Source organism: Anomalospiza imberbis, chromosome 3 (genome assembly GCF_031753505.1).
Source record: "Anomalospiza imberbis isolate Cuckoo-Finch-1a 21T00152 chromosome 3, ASM3175350v1, whole genome shotgun sequence".
NCBI lineage: Eukaryota > Metazoa > Chordata > Aves > Passeriformes > Viduidae > Anomalospiza > Anomalospiza imberbis.
This window is the reverse complement of record NC_089683.1, coordinates 77,655,634-77,679,217: the sequence shown is the minus strand read 5'-3', so window position 1 is coordinate 77,679,217 and position 23,584 is coordinate 77,655,634. Positions and strand designations below refer to the sequence as shown.

Genomic DNA, 23,584 nt, shown 5'->3' with positions numbered 1-23,584 from the left:
AGCAATAACATTGATTTTAAAGGAATATGGCAAAACAGAAACAGACTGCAACATACTAAGGTAACTGTCGCTCTTTTGGCACACAATGACACATCCAGTTTTAAGCGACCAGGATAACCCAGCTCTGTGATTTGTTTGGTTTGACTAATGGCTGAGCTTTCTTCCACTCCCACGGTCTCTCTTCCCTCCACAGCTTCTCAGTGGCTGCTATCTGCTCATAAGTGACATCATCTTTCTCATTCCCTGCTCATCAGCAAAAGGTGGCTGAGTCTGATCAGGCAGCAGCCTCTACCACGGGTCCTCCACTGCAGGGCAAATCCCAGGCAAGTGCAGGCCCTTTGGATTGGTCACTCCAGGTGTGGAATGAGAACTGAGCTGCTGCTGAGCATAGAGGTGCTGCATAGCCAGCAGAGGGCTGCAAGCTGCACCTGCCCACAGGCAGGGTAGGCATGTATGGGGCAGCAAAGCACATCACACACCCTTAAGGTGTTCTCTGCTGGGCTTTGGCAGCCTGGGAGCTCATACCCAATGCTGCTGATCATTATGGCAGCAGGCTGCTGTAGCCTTCTGGTAGATCCAGATAACCTAAGAATAAATCATTTGGATTATCACTGCATTCAAGAGATGACTCAGAGCAGCCTGCTTATTAACATTTCCTTGTGGCTAGAAGCAGAAGAAAGATAAGTGGGGAACAAGAAAAGGAGAAAGAAATGAAAAGAAGGTCATTCTTGCTGTCTATTCTTGGTAGCATTGGAGCTTTTTTCCTTTACAGGTTCTTTCTTTCACTTCTTGATAAACGAAAGATGTGACCTAGGTCACTAATGGCAAGGTTGTATTAGGCTTAGGGTGCCGGGTGAGGGGTGTAGTGTCACTCAGCTAAATGGTAAAGGGCTAAATCCAAAACCATCACAAATGCTACAGTGCCAAGCAATAAAGCAGTCAGCCCTGAGGTTAAACTCCAGAAACCCTGAATAATGATGTGAGGCTCCCTGTGGAGGGTACACAAGGCATAAAGCACTTTGAAATGGCACCCAACCAACCAGTCTGCTGAATGGAGAAACTGAATTAAGAGGAAAATGCTGAAGGAAAGATGAGAAATTCAAACCATTTTGCAATAGCTACGCTTCAGTGCACCATTAGGCCATCGTTCCACAATCCAGCAGACTATGCCAGCATTTCTTCCAAAGGCAGAACAAATGTCCTCTTGAGCAAATTGCCAGGCAGTAGCATTTAGAATGATGTCACACCTCATCCCACCCACTCCTGTTTACCCACTTTGCAAAGGAGCACAGGGGAGGCAGATTCACCTTTCTCTGCAAGGGACAGGTATTTGAGCCCATCGCCTCCCATTCCTAGCACACCCCAACCACATTGCTCACTCCACACTCCCATCCTCTTCACCAGTCAGAGAAGGGGAAGGGGGCACTGCTTATGACTTCCAACAAGCAAGGTGGGTGGAAAAAAAGGCTTTTAAGTTGTAGTTGCTGCCCCAAGGAATTCTAACACATTTTACACAAAGCACTTCCAAGGTAACAAGCACCAACAATTTCTCCAGATGAAAAAAAGAGCTCAGGATTCCTTTTTTTCCTCTGCCCTGCCCACCTAATGTACCAACTATTATGCTGGACCTTATCCTCGCTCATTTTCCTTCCTCTGGCTCAAAGCATCATGAAGGAAATTTCCTGCCTGCATGCATGCACAAACACACACACACACACACAAACTGTTCCTTTTCCAATTACCTCTACAAGAAGCATCAACAGGGGCTTAATGCAGCATTTGTTTTGGTGGGCAGTTTCTGAAAAAGAGTATTGTGTACCTACCACCTCAAACTCTTCACAGATGGCTAAAAGGATGTTTGTTAGTTAATCTTGATCAATCTAGCTCAAGATTCAGACTTCTGAGAATGCAAAGAAATGTTATGTGCTAGGAACAATTTCCTGGGTAGAGAGTAGAGATCCACTTCTGAGACAAGGAAACGTTCCATATTTTCCTATCTCCTCTGCGTTGTTATTCTGGACATGGCTTTTAAAGTCAGCTCTGTATCCAAGTTCTCTCAGAGCCAGGAAGACTGTGAAGTTCTGTTTCTTTTTCCAAACTTGTTTGTAATAAACACAGATGTGAAGGCGATGAAGTAATAAATACGTGTGATGGTCAGTGCAATAACAGACAGTATATGCTTTAAAAATGTATGGCTTATTCTGGAAGGGAACTTATTCTTCAAACCAGCACTCAATCACAGACACCCAGATATGATGCAATTTGCTAAACTGACCTGGTTTCTGCCTCCATGAAGAACACCAAATAAGATCTCCCTTTCTTTGGGCCAGCTCCTTGTTTTGTTTTCCTTCCTTGTCTTAAGTATCATACTAGTTGAAATATGAACCAAGGCAGTTCAGAACTGCCACAGGAACTGTAGGAATCACTTGTGACAGTCCATGCTCTGTGCTACATAAGTCAGAGTAGATGGCCACAACAGGCTGTGCTTAAATCATGAAATTGTGGATTACCAGTACATGACACATCAGACTATGATTAGACAAAAGCATTCTCAGAGGAATAAATTATCCTTGTGCTTCTCTTCTAAGCATTTTAAGTAGAACACAGCAGCACACAACACAAGAAAAGAAAGCCTTTTGTAGGCAACCCACTGAGAAGTCACTGTTTGAATTCTACAGAAACAGAAAATTTTGTATGCAGCTCTTACAAAAAATAGTACAACTATAAAAAAATAAAAATAGAATCTTTTTAACCTAGTGCAGGCTAGAGTGGACATATTAGATGGGTTGTTGAATTCACAAGTCATCCTTATATTTAGCAAATCTCACTAAATCCTATTACAGTTACACTGTAAGTAATCGCTTTGTATCAGAAAACTTACCTATTATAATGACAAATGCAAAACTAGCCAGTGTCAGTGATGATCCACTGTTGATCATGTTGATGAGCAGCTGGAACAAAGGATATAGCAGCAGTAAGGCCCAGAAAAGCCAGTTCAAAAGTGTCCATGGTCGACGGGGTGGTATTGTAGGGACTGCTGGGTAGGTTCCTGTGCGGTAATATTCTTCCTGGAATGCATCCTAGTAGAACAAAGGAGGGCAACAATTAAATCCCCATCTGCCAACAAAACTAGCCATTCCTGGCTTTGATGTTCCTCCTTCTGGAGGCTTGTAACCACAGGGGAAGATCAAACACCAGCTGATGGCTGGAAAGCATGTACTTTGAAGTCAATGAACACAGAGTCAAGAAAAAAAAAGAAAAAAAAAGAAAGGGGGAGCATACACTGATGCTTGAATACTTTCTTTCTCCTACACACAGCAGCCTGAAAAATGCCATACCTGGAGAGCATAGCAGCCTAGGAAAACAGGAGGGATGATGGGATATACACTCCTGCAGCAGTGCAGGCATCACTGCTGAACCTCCTGCAGGAGCCACAGCCACTGCCCAAGCACTGCAGGTAAGCCAGTGAAGTGTCTGGGCTCCATACTCAGCAGCATCCTCTATTCCCTCTTGTTTTCTCCAACTGCTGCTCTCAAACAGCATCCACAAACCTGTCAGAAAAGGTGACTAGGCATCATTTTGTCCTACACTCCGAAGAACACCACCCCCTCCTGCCTTTGTCCCATGGATGTAGTCTTGTTCACCTTGTTCCCATGACACTTGTGGTAGGAAGTTTGGCTGCTGAACCTCCCTAGAGGCAGTTTAGTGTGTAAACAGCACAAAATCTCTCACTGGCTTTGAGCAAATGACTTGACCTCTAAGTATAATACAAGGAAGATAATGGGGTGGGGGTAGTTTTTTTCTGTTTTGTAGCAGCTGTTTTTTAAAGCACAGAAGACTTTGAATTCAGTACCTTCCTCTATAGCCCACAGGGGTGAATGGCATTGCCTTTACTAATCTTACCAACCCAAGATATCAAAAATGGGTGGGGGGAAAAAACCCTCTCTTCTTGTTAAAAGCAAAGATTATTAATCTGTTATCTATTAATCTGTGTTATCACAAAAACCTGGTTGATTAATGAAGTCAGCATTGGACTGAAAAAAAAAGAATTTAATCAGAATGAAGTATGATATTTATTTAAAGAAAGGATTTTTGGTTTGTAAAACTTCTAGGAAAGCCAAGATTAATCAACAAAAAGACTATTTTTTCCTCTATGCTATGACTTTACACTTACACTCCAGATGCCACAAACAATTCTTTACTTACTTGACAGCAACTTGAGCAATTACAAGCTGTTATCACTTTATTTCAAAATGAACATTCAGCTTTTAAGGGATTGTGCAGTAATTAAAGCATGTACTGTCTTTATTGAGATCGCAAACATTTTAAGTGTTTTACTCATGTGAGCTGGGTTGTAGTGAGATCACTGTGGCCAATTACTGAGCCATCTTCAACAGAGTTCACCGTGTGTGAAGTTTTCCTCACAGTGCAGTGAAGATTGCTTTAGAACACAGAGCTGTCCATCATTAGAAAAGTGAACTTGCTACATACAGTTATGTTTCCAGAGACTGGAAGTATCCAGGAAAGTGAAGAATTCCTGACTATTGCTGGCATTGCCATTAGAGGGCCTGCTACTACAGAGAGCAGGACAGGCTTGCTTGAAACCAGCACAGCAGGGTTTTCTTTGTTGGCTCTGCATGGCATGAGGGGCAGCAAAACCACTGACCACACCTCACTGAGAGGCTTGACACAGATGGAAAACAAATGCAAAAGGCAAAACAATGTCAACACCAACAGCTCCACCACATTTCCCACTGTTGTGGGGAACAGCTCTTCAGTCATGATTCCTTACTCTTAAATACATTCATTCACTTGCAAAGGCATCTATGGATTCATCAGTCTTGAAAACTTTTGTGAGGTGCCTACGATACCCAGCAACAGGACAGACTTTAAATAGATAATAGACCTCACCATTTCCCAAAATCACCTTACTCACATTAGGTTCCTTTCATTCCTCTGCCCACAGAGCTTCTTTTCAGTTTGTAATAAATTCCATCCACGCAGGTATCACATTCTGACGTGGAAACATGCTCCCTCTATTGCCTCCACCAAATTTAAGTTACTTCAGACAGTGAGGGGGTGGGGTAATGCAGTGAGGAGAAATCAGGGAACATCCATCTCCTTGTGAGAGGCTAACTGGATTCCTCCTCCTCATTCCACCAGGAGGTCTGATGGCAGAGGTATGCTGCTGCCCCTTTGTGAGTTAGCCCACAAAGAAGGAGTACCCAAAAATATATTCTTTGTTCCCAAACACTGGAGTTCTGTACACTTCTCCTCTTCAGTTAGGCTTTGCTGATTCCATAGGACATTTCTGCATATATTTTCAGGCCCTGTTTTCCAAGTTTCTTTTACAAGCAAGAAGAATTAGAAGCTTGCTCTCTTTTTAATGAAAATTAAGATTCTCAAGCAGAACTTCTACTTCAGGCACTGAGGCTATAAGGAAGTTAAAAAAAGAAAACAAACATGAAAGAACGCGCAGAGTTGTGACTACTACATATTACCTCTTTAGAGCTGGCAAAAAGATCCTCAACACAGTCCTTGTTAAAGTCAAAGGGAGCCTTTCTAGCAATGGCAGTTAAAAAAAAATAAAAGAAATAAAAAGAGAAGGCAATGTGGAGCCCCAATTGAACTTCTGTCATAATTTGGAACTAACTGATACAGTGCTGGCCGTATGTGGAGGGACAAAATCTACCCCCGGTGAGGAAGAAGCATGTGGAGATGGTACTTACTGTAAGCCTGGAAAAGGAAGGAGAACAGTGTTTGGTTTAGAGCAGCAGCACAATGCCACTGTTTATCTGGCAGGACTCTGTTCAACTGCATTTGTAGCAGTGACTAAGCCAAAGAATGAAGTGATAAGTAGCAAGAATATAAACACAACAGGCTCCCACAGAGAAGTAGCTCAGATGGAGGTACATGTAGGTGAGACCAGACAAGGAGGTAAAAAACAACAGAGTAAGATTTTCTCAAAGAGTCTCACTCCTTTACTACTGTCAATATGGGGAAATAAATAAATTAAAAAAAAAAAAAATCAGTGTCCCTTCATGTACAGGAACTGCTGATTTAATTACTCATTCCAACAGCTCTGCAGTCCTGATCATCTTGGATGCACAGGCCTTGACCTCAGTACCTGTGGCACTCTCCAGCCACTAAATCATGCTACTACAGCATAATTCAGTACACTGTATGTGAGTCTTGAGAAACTACTGCAAAATTATTAAACTTCTTGAGAATAAGGAACAGCACAGGGAATGCGTGTTAAAATAGGGTCTGTGCTTTCCAGTGGCACGCACATCTTGTCTTACTTTGAAACAGCAAGTGAAGTGCGGCAACCAAAACAGACAAAGCAGGGGGATGAGTGTGTACTTTGCAGTGAATTACTACCCTTTGAATAACAACTCTGAAGACAACCTGAAACAGAATTAATTTTTGGAAACAGCACCTGGGCAGGCACTGCTTTTTGTTATCTGACCTAAAAGCCTGTTATCTTTCTAAGATGCAGGGCAGAAAGGTGAAACAAAATTGTATTTTTACCCTGCAGGTGGACTTTCACCATCTCAGAACTCTGGAAGAAGTTGTCCCTGCTCTGTATTCTGCCAGTTTGATTTTACAAAGACATGGGCTTCAGTAAACCAGGAATAACTGCAATGAAGTAAGTTTCACTAAAGTAAAACAGCTGGAGAAAGAGAAACATGCTGCCTTCAGAGAAGAACTAAAATCATCACCAAACATTTCAAACCAAAACACAAACAAACAACTCCCTCCAGCCTTAACCAATCAAAAACATTCACATAACCAAAAAAGGTTTTAGTGGAATGGAAAACTGAACACTGCATACTTCACTCCTTGATGCAAAACTTCACTCCTCTACTTAAATAGGAAACCAGAGACTTAACCAACCAGCAAATGAAGTTGTCATGAAGAACAGATATGAAGAATACTATGAAATATTGTAGAATATAATATTATGAAGGATAGATGTAACCTCTGTTAGCACTAGAAGCAACTGAGTGTTTGCCAAAGAGGGAATAACAGAAAAATCTTGGAGTGAATTACTACAACTATGTAATAAAGGATTGAGGAAAACAATCACTGCATTCACACTTGTTCTTGTCTTGCAAATGTCTGAATAGTTCTCAGGGACATGAAACAGGGCTACAAAGTCATAGTAGCAGAAAGTGGAGTTTGCAATGCTGAGCAAAAGGACCATTTACATGTACATGGGCCCGTGGGTAACAGCCTGCTTTGCTGCAGAGGTGCTGGGGGCTGTGCCTGAATAGGGTGTTAGGGGCACAAACTATGAGAAGGGGGATCAGAGGCAAAGGGAGTAGACCTACAAGTGAGGTCTCAAGACACATTTACTTTCCACATTCCTGTAAGCAAGCTGCTTAGAGGAGCTATGAATTACACCAGAAAAAGTCATGGTTTGAAACTGAGAACTGCCAGGGCACTGTCAATACAGAAATGCTAATGTGGTGTCCTGGGAAGAGCAGGACAAATGGCACAGCAGAATTTTGCTGTCCCAGTGAGAGGAAACCAGAGCATAGCTATATTCTATAATTTCTAAATCCAAAGCACTGCTGCATACCAGTCTGAATATGTAACTTTGATCAAGGTATTGAAGCAAAGTGAGCTGCCAGGCCCTCATGCTGTGCATACCTATGACTCCCACTGATTAAAATGGGATTGCTGTGTGCATTCAAAAAACACATCCCCCAGCAACTATCTCCAACATTCTAAAAACAGCCCAAAAGAAACAGATTCAGAAAGAGGAAGGATTCATATGAAAGCATTTGCAAAGAAAAAAAAAAAGAAAAAAACCCAAACCACTGGGTATCTAGAAACACAATAATTATTCTCTCCCAATCCTAAAAAATTAGGAATCTTAAAATTCATGTCTTCTATAGCCACAGTGTGAAAACAATTAATCAGCCTGTCCTTTTAATGGGGATGTCTGTCTGGTAAAAAAGGTAGAGTAAAACAAGGGACAAAAATTATAATGCACTAAAGAAAATACCTTATTTAGCCTGCAAATTACTTCTTGATTTAGAATGTGTCTTATAGGGGAAGGGGATCTTTCTACTAATCAGAAAGTGGTAAGACAATTTTGATTTTTGTATCCTTATGCTACTTTCTAAAGAAGAGGCTTAAAACTGCTCTAGAAAGGCTTGTTTAAGCTTTCTTCCTGTTGCTCTGTGCACAAAATGAAAGCAATCATAACTGGAGCACAGGATCAGTTTGCATGTAGAGAAACAGAGCACTCACCCTGAAAACCAAACAAACCAACCCACCCCAAACCACCAAATTAGGACACTACACATGCACACTGTAAAGGTCTACTAGCGCTATAAATAACCGAGCACTAGTGGCTCACAAGTGCTGTCTTGACAAAAAATCCAACCTTTTCTTGATACAATTTGTGGAGCCAGATAGAACATTCCTGCTCATCTTCTGGGACATCCTCTAGTGGAATCCGCCTGCCAATGGCAAACAGGAGAAATTGAAGAATATTAAATACTTTGACTTTCATGAACAGCATGTGCATTATACAGACAGATTATCTGACAGAAGACTCATTACATTTTTCACCTTTTTTTAACTTGTGCAACACCTACAGCACTTCAACAAGCAAATACAGAGGAGATTATGAAGAAATCAGTGATAGTCCCAAACTAATTGCCAAAACAAATTTAGCCATGAAGTTTACCCTGCCTGTAACAGCTTTTCAGGATAGGTAAGCAGCTACCCTGAGTTGTGAAAAGCAATTTCCATGCTATGCCAGGTTGGTAGAGATCTTCTTTCTGTTACCTACTTGAAAACATTCCCTTATTTGACCAAGTGTGATTTCAAGTACATGCTCCTGCTTAAAAGGAATTAAAATATGGATTACTTGCCTTACATATAAATCTGCATGATACTTCTTTCCATTTAGAACTCCCAGCAATGTTGGATTTTCATTATTTCTAAAATTAAGGGTAGAATCATAGACTGCAGAAACTACAAGAAGAAAAACAGGTTATGCAGTAATACATAATTCCATTATGTAGTAACATAATGGAAATAAGTAATTATCTCTCAGACAAGGAGAGTATTTAAGTAAGTCATTAGCAATACCACCACAGTTTGAGCTGTCACCGAGATAAAAATGACAACAGACTATTCAACATGAAGGTTTTCAGAAGCCGAATAACCAGTGACTCTTTCAGGAACTGCACCAGCAAAATGGAAAGGTTTGCTCTCCATCCACCCATGCCTCCTTCTTCATCAGGTGCAGTATGACAGCTTCTGACAGAATACACCTAGGACTTCCTAGGAGTCAAATGGTTGCAGAACTGTTACCTTTTTCAGCTCACTGGGAATCAACAACTACTCCCTAAATCTGAGGAAAGAACCAGGCAGATACACATTTTATAAAAATGAACAATATATACCCTTTGACTAAGAACAGGTAAAGTGTGTGTGAGAGACCTTCTGCAGCAGGAGGGCTTAATGCAGCCCTAAATGGCTGGGGTCTGAAGCAGCCCCCGGATCATATCCATTGTTTGGTAACTCAGGCACTTCCTCTAGGGCAAAGGGAGAGAGAATGACACACCACATCTTGTGTGAGCTGCCTGCTGCTATGAAGACATCCAGATGTGAGGAAGAGAACGTGGAAGTTCTGCTGAACAAAACTGCAGCCAGACTTCCAGCACTGAGAAAACTGCACAGCTCAGGACTCGGTGGGAACAGTAAAACCATTTGCAAAGGCTGATGGCAGACAAACTAAGAGAGCACTAACAAGCAGCTGCTACAGAAAAAGCATTCACTGTTTAGAACCACATGAAATGCTGCAAAAAAGTTTATTTGAACACATCCCTAGATACACTATTTTCCTGATGTCACAAAATTACCAAAGAATGATTCATTTTCCTGACACTGAAATCAGTTGTGCATCATGGTATGAACTCTTAAGGGCAATGGCAGCAAAAAACTTTCATATTTTTTGTCACAAACATGACTAAGAAGTATTTTCATGTGTAGCCAATTGTATTTTAGGCTTGCTGCTCTAGAGTTTTGCAATAATTAATAAAAATGCACGTGGTGAACCTTTATTGTGAGACCTCTTGACCCACATAAGAAAGACTTACTACATAGGACAGATTTGCTCTTGGTTTCGAAACCTCTCTAGCTATGAGAGATAAATATGGTTTGGTCTCAGCATTCAGCTCCCAGAAACTCACCACATCATTTGTTACTGCAAAACTGAATTCACAGTGGAGAAAAGAACAGCCTGGCTTCAGTGCTGAAAGGAAATCCTGAAAACAAAGGCCAAACCCCTGTCAGTGCAAAAGGACTTTGTCCCTCATTAACAACTCCATTCTTTTCCTACTACAATTGGGCTCAGCCCAAACTCAAAGCTAAAAACAAGACAAAATCTACTTCACACTACTCTCCCTGTAAAATCCAAGTATGAAATTACTCTTTTTAAAATCAATTATCTGCCTCCATTTTTAAGCTTCTTAATGTAGAAGGATTTTACTAATCTACTCTAATTTACTAATCCTATGTAATTGAAGGAAAACAAGAGCTCAGTTTGGTTTATACAGAGTAAGCTTCTTAGTTTATTCTTTAATAGCATGAGATTATTCTAACAACAATAGGGATGCAATAAAGCAAAGTATAATATACACAAAACTTTTTCTTCCATCTCTTACAAGGCATCTGCATTTGAGTTTTTATATTAATTGGGTTTTTGTTGAGACACATTGGAAAATAGTTCTCCTGTTCTGAAAAAAAACTGCTGTGGAGATGGACAGTAACATCTTTATGTGCTGACAGTCTTACACAGAACTTTCCTTTTGTCCAGGGGAAAAAAAAAAGCTATTCCAGTTTCCAATTGGTCTGTACAATTGGTCTGTAGTTTAATATTCAGTTTAGTACCTTTAAATAACACAGTGAAATCTTTTGGTGCAAAGCAGTGCCAAACCCAAGACAATGAGAGCAATGTGCAGGAGTAAACAGACCTCTGTTATCCAGATATAACTGAAGATAACTAAAGATTTTAGCTTTCTCATTCAGAGAGTGCAGGAAAAGAATAACAATGAAAGTGTCCAAGAAAAAGGCTGCATGAAATTAAAATTTGCCAGAAAGCATCCACAGTCAAAGAAGCACTAGTGTGCTGTGTGACACACTAAAACTGGTTATCATTACACATGGATTATGTAATTGCATAATTAGAATTGGACATCTCATGACTTTCTCATCCAAAAGCTGAAGAGACCAGAAAATTCACATTCTAAAACATGCGAAAAAAAAACCTCCATAGTATCTTGAAAACATTGCAACTCTCTCACTCTCAGGCTAAGACAAGCAGCAATTGCAGTTTTGCTTCAATTGTGAAATTTTTTTTTTCAAAGGAGTTAGATCTCTTTTTCATTAAAAACTAAACACAAATATTTTAAAGCTTTTTCTTTCTCTCAAAAAATGATTAGGTTTTGGTTTTTTGTTTGTTTTTTTTTTTTTTGCTTTCTAATCTCTGCCCAGCTTTTTTGTCATATCATTAACTTTGGGCTTTGTCTACAGCATTCTGACAGAGAGCTAAGTCCTTAAGAATTTAAGATTTAATTTCTTAACTTCAACCTAAAAAAAAAAAATCTTCAGATTACATATCTAGAGAGGATTTTTCTTACTTTGACTGTGCTCTTGAATTTCACACATTACGTTGTGGCCATGGTGGATTATGCCAGGATGATTCACTGACAAATCGACCTACAGGCAATGACTATGGCTACATGCATCTTCATGATAGCACAAAACAATCTGAAGGATCAAAAGGAAGAGAACGGTACACTGACATTCACTGTACTGCTGATATGACACCACCTTGACACAATCCTTTGATTTAACATTTCATTAATCGGGCCTGCTTAAACAAAAACCACTCATCCTCTCAAACTTGGTTTCTTGCTCTGGATGATGAATAGAAATCCACTTGACAAAAAAAAAAAAAAAACAAACCAAAAAACCCCCCAAAAAACTCCCAAAACCACCAAAAAACAGCTTATGGAGAAAAAAAGTAATTGCAATACCCCCAAACACTGTCATAATGAACTCTATGAGAATATCACTCTGAAATTTATTCTCATGCATTTCCTCTGGGACAGCAGTTCCCAGCATGCACAACTGGAGGAAAAGGTGCACAACAAAACTTGGGCTTACCTACAATCCATTGTGAAGAATATTTTTAAGTACAAGTCTTTACTAAATAAAAGCAGCTGAAACGAACTGCCTGATAAACAACCAGACAATAAAAGTAACAGTTAAATATATTTTTTTCAGTATTTGAGACATCAACTTTTACTGTAAGTAATGGATGAATGTTTTAGAAACAGATTTGTATTTTTATTTGCTTCCATGAACAGTACAGGTAGCAAATAGCAATTTATTAACAAAATGAACAGCTTCTAGAAATTAAACTCCTGGGGACTGCATCTGTAAAACCATACTGGTAGGAATGGTCACTGACAAAAATATCAGAACAAGTTCAGAAAATATTAAAATAATTTCTTTAAGAATCAAATTATGTATGGAGAGCTGAGCATCTCAAAGCAAGTTCTGAAGGAAAAAACAATTCCAATTTCACTTATGAAAGTGACTAGTTAGGAGGGAAGGTTCTTTACTTGTTATTTTGTGTGAAAGGCATTTTTATCTAAATACATCTGTTTATGCAGACAGATATCCCATCGCTGGCATGGAGGAAGATTCCAATATAAGCACATTAAATAAACTCTTTCTGAAACTAAGCTTTTCACAACAGGTGGGCTTGCCAGACTGATGTCACCAATGTCTATTTGCAACTACTGCAGAACTACTTCAGAACTCTTTCTAGAGTGACTGCAGCAGGCAGCATTAAGACTTGATACAAAGTTTTGAAGAGGACCAACCTGTGATCTCTGCTGACATGGGTGAATTACACCTACAGCCAGAGAAACCAGCATCTACCCATCCCATAGTACTACAGCCTCTGACAAGCTGAATCACACCCTTGTCAGAAAAGAGGAAAAAAAATGGGACGGGAGCTCTGTCACACCCAGCTGTGAACTGGTCCCAGACCTGTGACTTGGCTCCACCGCTATGTTGTGCTGCAGCTACATCCCTTAGCAAGGCCCTCCAGCCAGGCCCATCACCCTTGTGAGAGAACAGAAGGTGCATCAGCCTAAATGGCAGAGCCCAAAATGGGCTCAGGCAGCTCAGGACTAGTCCCTCACTTTTCGAGATGCACAGGGATATGACCTAATTTCTAGATAGTATTACATTTCCAGATCATGGACTGTCAAAAGCAACTGTCCCCACATTCTCTATTCAAAAAATCTGCATGGACTTATTATCTTTACATAATAATGCTACAAGGAGTTCTGAAAAATAAGACATTGTTTTCAGATGCTCTTTACATGAATCCCTTGTCTCTATAGGAGAGAAACATATAGCAAACCAAGCAGTAACCTTTCTGTCTCCCTCTCATTGCAAAAAATAACAAGGCAAGTAAAGCAACAAACCTAGAAGAACCTGCAACACCAGCCTGGGGTCATCAAACTCTCAGAGGTTTGTTGGTTGGATTTTTAAGCTAAAGTTTTTGCTGGAACTGTGTATGAGCAGTTATGACTCTGCTTCTCCTCGAAGCCTCACAGGGAAATACTGCCTTCTTGCAGGCTTTACACTGCTTGATCTAGTAAGTTATGGCTTCTAGATTGAGGCAGTGACATATACTTTACTCTCCTAAATAAGTAAGTAATCTAGCAACCTCAGTCTCCCTTTTCTGAAGATATTTCAAATATTTAGAGTACTAGTAAGTGTTATGGTAGTGTGTGGCATGAATGTCCAAAACTTTTTATGTCACCTGGATTTTCTAAAGTTGTTTCCTTTTGGAATGTTTTCTCACAATCAGCTGCTTGTCCACCATCACGCCATATTATGCTTGCATTACACAGAGCAGTGAAAAGAACAAAATCACCACCAAAACAACCCGTTCCTGATTCTCAGCTCAGGGCATTAGAGGCCACAGAGTTTTGACTCAAGCCTTTTTCTGTGCCTCAAGTCTACTACCTCCTGCCCTCAGCAAAACAGTCACCCTTATTCCAAAGGCAAGGCTAAACCATGCTCTTTGGGGGGCTTCTGGATGCTTCACATAACTTACCTCTTCTTCATGGATCAGAAAGGATCAAAGCTATGCTATCCGTCTTGGGGGTGGAAAGCTGTGGGTGCCTGGGAAGCTACAACAGTGGTATGATCTACCTGGCTTGCCAGACGGTATTTAGAAGAAATACGTAAGATAGCAACCCAGCTGACTGGGAAGCTTTTCTTACAGCAGCTATCCCATATATGCCACATAAAAACATGTCTTCAAGGACAAAAGAAATTTTGACATTAATTTCAGTCAAGCTGGAACATTTTCTTCTAAACCAGAAACCACTTAATTCTTTTTTATACATCAGCCATCTAACACACAAATATACCAGACCCCAAAGACCCTGTGACACTACAGCTACTTAGCACTGTATTTCCTTTGCCTGTGAAGTACACAGCAGAAGACTCTGATAGTAATATTAATCAAAGAATTTCATAGATAGTATTAGTCAAAGAATATCACTTCAAAGGCAACATGTGCAATATGATGTCACTTTAAAGTTGGCAAATGCAAGTAACCAGAAATAAATGGAGAGCTCAAAACAATGTTAATGAAGAAAAACTTACTCATGTTCTGTAATGTAGAAACTGTTTATAAATTTCACCTACATGTATGTTCAGTCAAGGCCTACTCCCCTTCCTCAGCTCCATTAAGAAACTCTAAAGAGCAAATCTATACAGGAATTTAAAGTAGAATATTTTTTGATTTAAAAATTGCATTATTTGAGGTAGTCATTTACCACAAGAAATTATTTTAAGACATACCATCTCAGATTCTGTACTGATGCATTTGCTTTATTTAGAATAGAATTGCTTAGCAAATACTAAGAAATACTATTCTTTGGCAATAGGTACAAAATATGCAACAAAATATATGTACCGATTGGTACAAAATATGCAACTGAGATTCCTCAATGCAGTCACAGTTAACAGAACATATAAATAATAAATTAAAAAAAACCAAACAAACAAAAAACCCCAACCAATACCAACCTCACAAACTGATTCAGGACTTTGTTATTAAAGCCAGAGGCTAATGAAAAAACCAGATGCTTCTGAAAGCATTCCAGGATTTTTCTCTTAGGACACATGCTACAGGGAAAAGAAAAGCATGGCAAACTGTCAGCAGTTAGAGGAAATAAAAATGTAGCATTGTCCCCAGTGACTTTCCTTACCTACATTTCTCAAACACTGCACGGTGACAGCAAATCCTTTCGTTCGTGGCAGGAGGTGGTACTTGAGCTTGGGCAGACCTTTGGCTTCAGCTACCTTCATGCTGGTCTGGTGCTTCTGCTCTGTGAACCTTGTACCCTCACAATGAATCAGGAACTAAAACCAAGACAGAACTACAGTTAGACAGAAGCTCAGGTCTTCTGCTGACTGAGCAGAGTTCTCTGAAATTCTCACCAGCACAACCCAAATTAACACGGCTAGCTGGGATAGGTGTAGCTACATACACGTTTATGTAATTTATTTGACTGAGGTAGCAAATCCCAACCAACCAAAAAAAAAAAAAAAAAAAAAAAAAAAAACCACAAAAAAAAAAACCCCAAAAAAACACAACCCCAAAACCTCAAATCCAAACACTCATCCAATGTGCCATCCAGTCGGAACTTCAGCCTTTAGGCTTTAACATCTGCTCTGCTACCTGCCATCAGAATGACCTGATTTCTCTGAGTCACTCCATCTCTAATAAGCTGTTAGAAAACACTCAAAACATACTCCTGTTGCAGGTCTCTCTCTGATGGTTAAGTGTTCAAACATCATGGCATCTAAAACTTGCTAAGTGTCTAAACCAGACACATTTCTAGGAAATGCTTTAGTGCCCAGCTTGCTTGCCCTCACTCTAACCTCTTTGCTTTCACTGTGGCACTCGAGGTCCATGGAAAACTTCAGGCAGCAACTTTGATGCCAATGAGACAGCTGTTAACAGATGTAAGGCAGCACATGCAGGACAACTGAAAGGCTCATGCTCTTATGAACTATACAGTGGAAGTGCTCAGACATGAATAATTACAATGTTGCCACTGGCAGGCAGGGGAGAGCACACAGATCTCTGGAGATTTACCACTTGCTCATCTGCTTTCTGCCAAGCGTGAATGCAAACTAACACATCAGAGAGCACTGCCAAATGACACAAAGTAAGTCCTCATAACCCACAGCAAAAATGTAGCCAAAAAAGACAGAGATACTGAAGAAACTAGCCAAGCAGCCAGTTTCAGTTCTAGCTCATCCAAGAGTACTTTTACTCATCTATTGCATGCATAATGTTATTCAGATTGATGAGACACAGAGAAACTGATGAGAAAGTCTCTCTAGTTCACTTAGCATGCTTTGCCTTGTCAACTTTCCAAGGTGCTAATGTTATGCCTTTTGACATTATGACATTATATCATACAAAAGCAAATTAAAACTCCACACTGCAATAACCCCAGGTGTACATCAACAATTATCTCTCTTACATAGGTATAGCTCCTTTTTAGCAACCCCTCTACAGGAGTATCTACAGGATGGTGGTGGCTTGTGCTCACTGATTAGAGTTGAGCTGCCTACATGTATAGAAAAGTCACAGAACACAGGCAAATCTCTGGAGAGAAACTGAAACTAAAATCCCAGAATCACCCCTTTGCTAGACAGCCTCCTGCCTGGAAGTCACTTAAACACTGAAGCACAGATATTAGTTTTAATTGCTTAGTACTCATTTAAATCAATGACAATTAACAAAAGAAATTTGTTTCAGAGCATGAGAAATACAGCATATACATCTTCATGAGGAAACAGCAATAGTTTCTGTAGGGCCTGGGGATGTTGCTTCAGATTCAATTTCTTTAACTGAATTGCACTCTTGCCATCACTAGCTTAGAAGAATTGCAATTTTTTTATGATTTCTGAGAAAAAATTCAAAGGCTTTTCATTCTCAGATAAAGAAATACCAGGCATGGTGAATACTAAAAAATTGTGGTGATGCAAAAAGTAAGACTTGCTCGTTACTGAAAAGTGACACCAATCCTCTCCCTGGAACAGACACAATGACTACCTCAGGCCACTTCTCTGACCAGGTGGTTTCCACTTCCACTGGGCCATGTCTAACCAAACACCTTCACAGGAATGGCAGAATCACAGGGAAGGAGAAAACTCTAGTATATTAACTCTGCAATCTAAGGTGAAAGGAGAGGTTAGGTAATAAATACAGCTGATGTACTTCAGTACAACATTGTCACGTGTATCTGTTACACAGCCATGAACCCCTACATCTACCCCTATCCAGCACCTGTAATTAGAGAACCACAAAATTTACTGAGTGGATCACAATGCAGTATTTATTATATTATAGTATTACTTTTGCAGTAATATCTGCAGGGCTTCATACTACAGAGAAGGAAACAGGTAACACAGTACTTGGGAAACTCCAAAGAAAATTCACTTGAGAGTATTCTCCTGATACTCCCAAGGAAGCTAATGAATCAAAAGTCTCAGGAACAACCTGGTAAGCATCACATATTGCCTGTGCCTCTCATTCCTGCTACCTCACACTCCATTTGTTGAGCATCACTCACCCAAAAATTTTCAGGGTAGTCACGGAGATTGAGCAACTTCTGTACCACAGTTTTCCGATCTTCCTCCCACTTGCGCTTGCAGAAGACTATCTCTAGGAAATACCACATCCAGCCAATGATAGGCATGTAGGAGAGCTCCTTCTTTGCAAGCACTTTGGAACTCTGCAAGACAGAATCAAAGCAAGTCAGAGTTAAACCACTTAAAGAGTGCACTGTGGGTAGAAGACTTGCATAGTTAGACACAAAGATATCCATTTATATTGACCAGACCCAGTTTTAACATCAGTGTAAAAGCAAAACAAAGAAAAATAAGTTTCTCTGATATGACAGAACAGTCAAATCTAATCTCAGGTATCTGCATGGAAGACTTCTAGAATTAAATATATATGAGTGTGTGTTGCTCTCTCCTACCCAAACACTGAATCCCTAAAGGGAAACCAAATTCCTTCAAACATGGAGGAATCCATGCAAATGACCTCAGCTGTATCAATCAAAATTCTTAATTCAATCAGATCCTGGCAGTGGCAGTTCAAGTTCCTTTAAGATACCTTGAATCTATACATCTCAACATGGAGGAAAAAAAAAAAAGAGAGAAGAAAATAAAAAGCAGAGTCAACAGAGCCACTGCAGCACAACATACTGATGCTATGCACACATGGTTTACCAGTTGAAGAAACCTGTTTCTAAAAACACTAGAAACAACAGCAGCAATAAGAATACTTAATTTATGTTCAGTTTTGTTTATGAAAGGGCATACTTCAAGTAGCAAATTTCTCTTCAAAGCATGCTTCTGGAGTAGGAAAACACAAAAAAACCACTCTTCCTTTCTCACAGGTGTGACAGACACTGAAGTGACGGGTCCAGACACTCAACAGGAATTCTGTGATTTATCAAGCATTCAACATGCTCTGTAAATTAATCCTACTCCAGATTTTAACTCTGTGATCATCTCAGACTAACATCCCCTAGGGCAGGAGAACTGATTCCACGTGCTCCTTTCCCGAATTCCAAGCCAGCCGACCCTGGTGAGCTGTCTTACATTTCACTTGGTTATTTAATCAATAAAATGGCACATGTGTGTGTTGTGTTCATAAAGAAATTGTTGCTTCAGCATTTCCTAAAAAAGAGTGACATTTCCTTAGAAGAAAGGTGGGAGTAATTACAGTCCAGTTTCTGACCATGATATTGTTATAAGTTAGCCCATCAAAAAGCTCTGCAGATGGATTCCAGGACATGACATTTGACTAGGAATTACTTATTGGTAGAAGTTACCATCAACAGAAAATACTTCCTTTAATTTTTTAGTCACTCTTGTTCATTTGGCTGCTACAGGAAGAGACTTGACCTAATTCTTTACCTCAGCTCATTTTTTTCATCTACTCTCCTTCCTTGAGAAGGAAAATACCTTAAATAATTAAGATATCTAAAAGCGCATAAGACTGGAAGGCAAGTGCACACCACACAGCTTCACCAGCAACTGTTACACAGAAGCTGAACAGAGGATGACAGAGAGTTCCATTTCTAAGAATGCAGGAACCATCTCTATCAAATGATTTAATGCTTTGTATTAATAGTGCTCCCTCTTGAGCATTTGAGAATTTCATCATTTTAGTGATGGGCTCAGATCAGGATTCCAAATGCACTGCTCCCCTGAGAAGCAGCTGCAGTAATTTCAGTTTCAAGCCATGTTGTACATTAGTCCCCATTACATGACAGCAGCAACACTGAACCCAGCCTCCTCCTCCAGCTCCCCAAACTGGGCACAGAGAAACAGGCTCTCCTTTGACCACTTTCCTGCACAAGGAGGTCAACAGCAGCCATATCACCACTCCCACCCCACAAAAGAGAAGAAACCTCAGTATGTTCTTAAACTTTATTTAAAGTAAGTGTTCAGTGTTGTAAGAACTACCATAAACTAATCTGAGTGTACTCTGCATAGAATGCACAAGACCTCCATAACACAGTGTCAGAAGAGACAATGTAATAGTCCTCCTACAGACTTTAAAGTGCAGATATTATAGTCTAAAAAGCTAGCTGAATGACTATTTCACCGTAACTGTTTTCTAATACTTTACATATTTTAAGAAGAGCATGAGTTACACATGAGGCAGGAGAGAAGTTGCACCCGGCTCAGTGAAACCAAAAAATGATACTGTGAGATAAGGTGTTCTGTAGCACAGGTATAACCAAAAAGCACAACACATGTCTGAACTCTTCCCTGGGGCACATTCTTATTCCTTCACCATGCTGATGCATTTTTAAAATTTAAAAGTGCTCTTTTAGACACGAGTGAGTATGACTCCTTAGGTGCACATAAAAATAAACTACATCACCTCACAGTATTTTATACACCCATCTGTTCTAGGACTAGAAGGAAGGCTAATGGCAGAACTAATTAGACAAAGGAAACTCCTCAGTGCATTATGCTGGCAAGGCTGTTATTGTGAGGGAGGAATACATTAGGCCTCCCCTCAGAAGCTGCCCTGTATACTGGGGAATGAGATGCTGGAGAGCAGTGCCACAGAAAGAGGCATTGGGGTCCTGGTTGATGGCGAGTTGAACAAGAGTCAGCAGTGCCCTGGCAGCCAGGACGGCCAGCCCTGTCCTGGGGGGCATCAGGCACAGCATCACCAGCCGGGCAAGGGAGGGGATTGTCCTGCTCTGCTCTGAGCTGGGGCAGCCTCACCTCGAGTGCTGGGGCAGTGTTGGGTGACACAATGTAAAAAAGACATTGAACTGTTAGAGAGTGTTCAAAGGAGGACCACGAGAGTGGTGAAGGGCCTTGAGGAGCAGTCATATGATGATCAGCTGAGGTCACTTGGTCTGTCCAGCCTGGAGGAGACTGAGGGGAGACCTCACTGCAGCTACAACCTCCTCATGAGGGGAAGAGGAGGGGCAGGCACTGATCTCTGCTCTGTGGTGCCCAGTGACAGCACCCTAGGGAATGGCCTGAAGTTGTGTCAGGGGAGGTTTAGGCTGGATATTAGGAAAAGGTTCTTCACCGGAGTATGGTTGGGCACTGGAACAGCTCCCCAGGGAAGTGGTCACAGCACCAGCGTGACAGAGCTCAAGAAGTGTTTGGAGAACACTCTTGGGCACCTGGTGGGATTCATGGGGATAGTGCTGTGCAGGGCCAGGAGCTGGACTCAGTAATCCTTGCGGGTTCCTTCCAACTCTGCATGTTCTGTGATTCTGTGGTCCCTCTTACAATAACTAGAGGTATAACTAGAGCTGTTCTGTTTCAGTCATCTACCCATGCACTGCTCCTGTGAAGATACCTGGGGGGAAAAGCACAACTCTAATTGACTTCAGCCACTAACTTTTCTTTTACTAAAGTGCTTTGGTAAACATGTGAGAGTTGCCTTTAATATTAAAATTCAGCTTGTTCGTTGAAAAATAATCATTAAAAAGTGATGATTTGTTCCACAGAAGTTGCCTTCCTGAAGGAAGTCAAACATTTTCAGCCCTCAGAACTGTGTAATTTCAACAGATGTTTAATGAAATTACCACTGGACAGGGACAACTTATCTACAATACTAACATATTAATCCAAGTTAATTTATTTTGGCCAAGTTTGTTCAAATGAAATACCCATGAAGTTCTCCTTCGTGAATGACTGCACCAACATCACCTTAAAAAAAGTATTTTTACAAACTTGCTTTAGTGCATTTGCGCAACTATGCTGTCAAAGAAAGAAAATCTTGATTCTGTAAGTCCAACCTCAGTTATTCAACACCTCTTATTTAAAGAACATAACAAACAGCATGAAATCAACGTGAAAGCTGGAAGTGTCCAACAAAACTTGCTCCTGAGTTTTAAAACAAGTTCATTGTAGTGCAAACTGTTAGCAACAGCAATCTGCCTTGTAAGTTATTTGCTCTGCAGACTGCCTTCAGCACTGACATACTTTCAATGATTCTGACTGCTCTACTTTTGAAAAATACCATTCCTTCATATTCTACTCTCTGGGACATCATGAAGGCAAGGTATCTTTCTTCAGTCACTCAAAGCCATCATTCCAGAAATTTAGTAATCCTAATTCCTCATGCCTCATATTGAATAAAACTTCTCCATGTTGGAAAGGTTACACAGACTTACCACTAGTAAGGCTGATTTTGTCCCTTTACCACTTCAAATCTAGTTTAAAAATGTGTGAATATATTAAAATGCACAAATAGCCTATTGTACTCACACACTTATTAGTCTCATAAAATAATATAAAAAAGATCTTCTCACACCTACATTTAAGGCCACACTCAGCTTTTCAAATAGCAAGCTTCAACATAAGCAACTCTCAAATAAAATTAAGTTTCCTGACATATGGAACAGGTAGTTAAGGTTAAAACCAGCAGGCTTAGCTTTAAAGCACAGGCAATTTTTGCCAATATTAATGTCTTCATCTCAGACAAACTGCTGTTAAAATTACTAACAAAGCTACTTTATTGCTGCTTCATCAGACAGAACAACAAAGTAGTGAATCCAGGCAGGGAGCATATTAAAGTGCTTTTGGTAAGAATCCTGAATAATAGCTCCCTCCTCAGAACTTGACCATGTCCTGATTTTGAGTTCTGGTGTGCAGTGGGTCTTTTTTCAAGAGGATGGTTAGCAACACACCTTGAGGAAACTAAAGGCTGCTAATGCATTTGAATGGGGACACAGGGGCTAGGCTGTCCCAACTAATAAGGTAAATCCTAGGACTGGATTGTCACAGACAGGAAAAGGGAAGGACACAGCAGACAGCAGAGAACCTCAACCATACACATGCCAAGATGAGTCCTTAGAAGAACACTCAGGTTCATAAACCTAAAAACAGGCAAGAGACTATGCCACTCCCACTCCATCTCCAAGAAACATCAAAAAAACCCAAATCCTAAACCACACTGATAAATCAAAGCCACACTGACAGAGTTTTGTAAAAGTGTAGAGATTATGGCAATTTGGTTATAAGGAGAAAGCCAGTCCAGGAGAAGAGAGACAAGAAAAAGAGCAGACAAATGCACAGATTGAACATTTCAACTAAGACCAGGAAGGGCAATTTTCAAAAGGGAAAGACTTTTTTTGTTTGGGAACCAAAGGGGCAAGACAGTTTAAGGATGTTTGACATTGTTTTCATATAAACAAAAACAATGTCTTTATTTCAGCCGGAATAGAGCTAATTTTCTTCCCAGTAGCTGTGTTTTGGGTTAGGAGGAGAATAATGTTGATAATACACGGATGTTTCAGTTGTTGCTAAGCAGTGTTTACACTACATCAAGGACTCTGGCTTCTCACCACCCTGCCAGCGAGTAGACTGGCGGACACAAAGAGCTGGGAAGAGACACACAGCAGGACAGTTAACTCAAACTAGCCAAAGGGATATTCCATACCATTTGATATTATGCTCAGTATATAAACTAGGGGGAAAGATGGCTGGAGACTGCTGCTAAAGAACTGGACGGTGGTAAACAAGTCCATGGTGGATAATTTGTTTTATACGCTCTGATTCTTTTATCACCATCATTCATTATCATTATTTTTGTCCCTTCCTTTTCTGTCCTATTAAACTCTACCGCAACCCCAAATTCCTTCCCCTCCCTCCCCCAGTTCTCTTCCCCATCCCACAGCGGGCAGGGAGTAAGCAAGTGGCTGTGTGGTGTTCAGTTGCCTGGATGGTTACACCACAACAACCAAGCAAAAAGTTACCACATTTAAGGGCTTAATTAAAGAACTGTTCAAGCTGTAAAATACTGAGAGTTTGAACATGCTTGTGACACTCTTAAGAGTGTTACTGTTGGCTGCCAGAGCTGCAGGGCACAACTGGATGTCACAACAAAGCCATTCTCTCTGCTGAAGCCCAGCACAGTCAGTTCCACCTCCTTTGGCTCTAA

The 23,584-nt window shown here is 40.4% G+C and overlaps 1 protein-coding gene across 5 annotated transcripts in view; it reads right to left on the bottom strand.

Annotated features, from left to right (window-relative positions):
- AGPAT4 (1-acylglycerol-3-phosphate O-acyltransferase 4) overlaps nt 1–23,584 on the bottom strand; it is a 70,459-nt gene that overhangs the window by 6,000 nt on the left and 40,875 nt on the right. For all 5 annotated transcript variants that reach the window (XM_068185242.1, XM_068185241.1, XM_068185243.1 and 2 more), the window contains 5 exons: nt 17,718–17,879; nt 15,336–15,489; nt 8,892–8,994; nt 8,399–8,474; nt 2,882–3,080 (listed from right to left, as the gene is read on the bottom strand). In XM_068185242.1, coding sequence (XP_068041343.1) covers nt 2,882–3,080; nt 8,399–8,474; nt 8,892–8,994; nt 15,336–15,489; nt 17,718–17,879 — 694 coding nt within the window. The remainder of the gene's footprint in view (nt 1–2,881; nt 3,081–8,398; nt 8,475–8,891; nt 8,995–15,335; nt 15,490–17,717; nt 17,880–23,584) is intronic.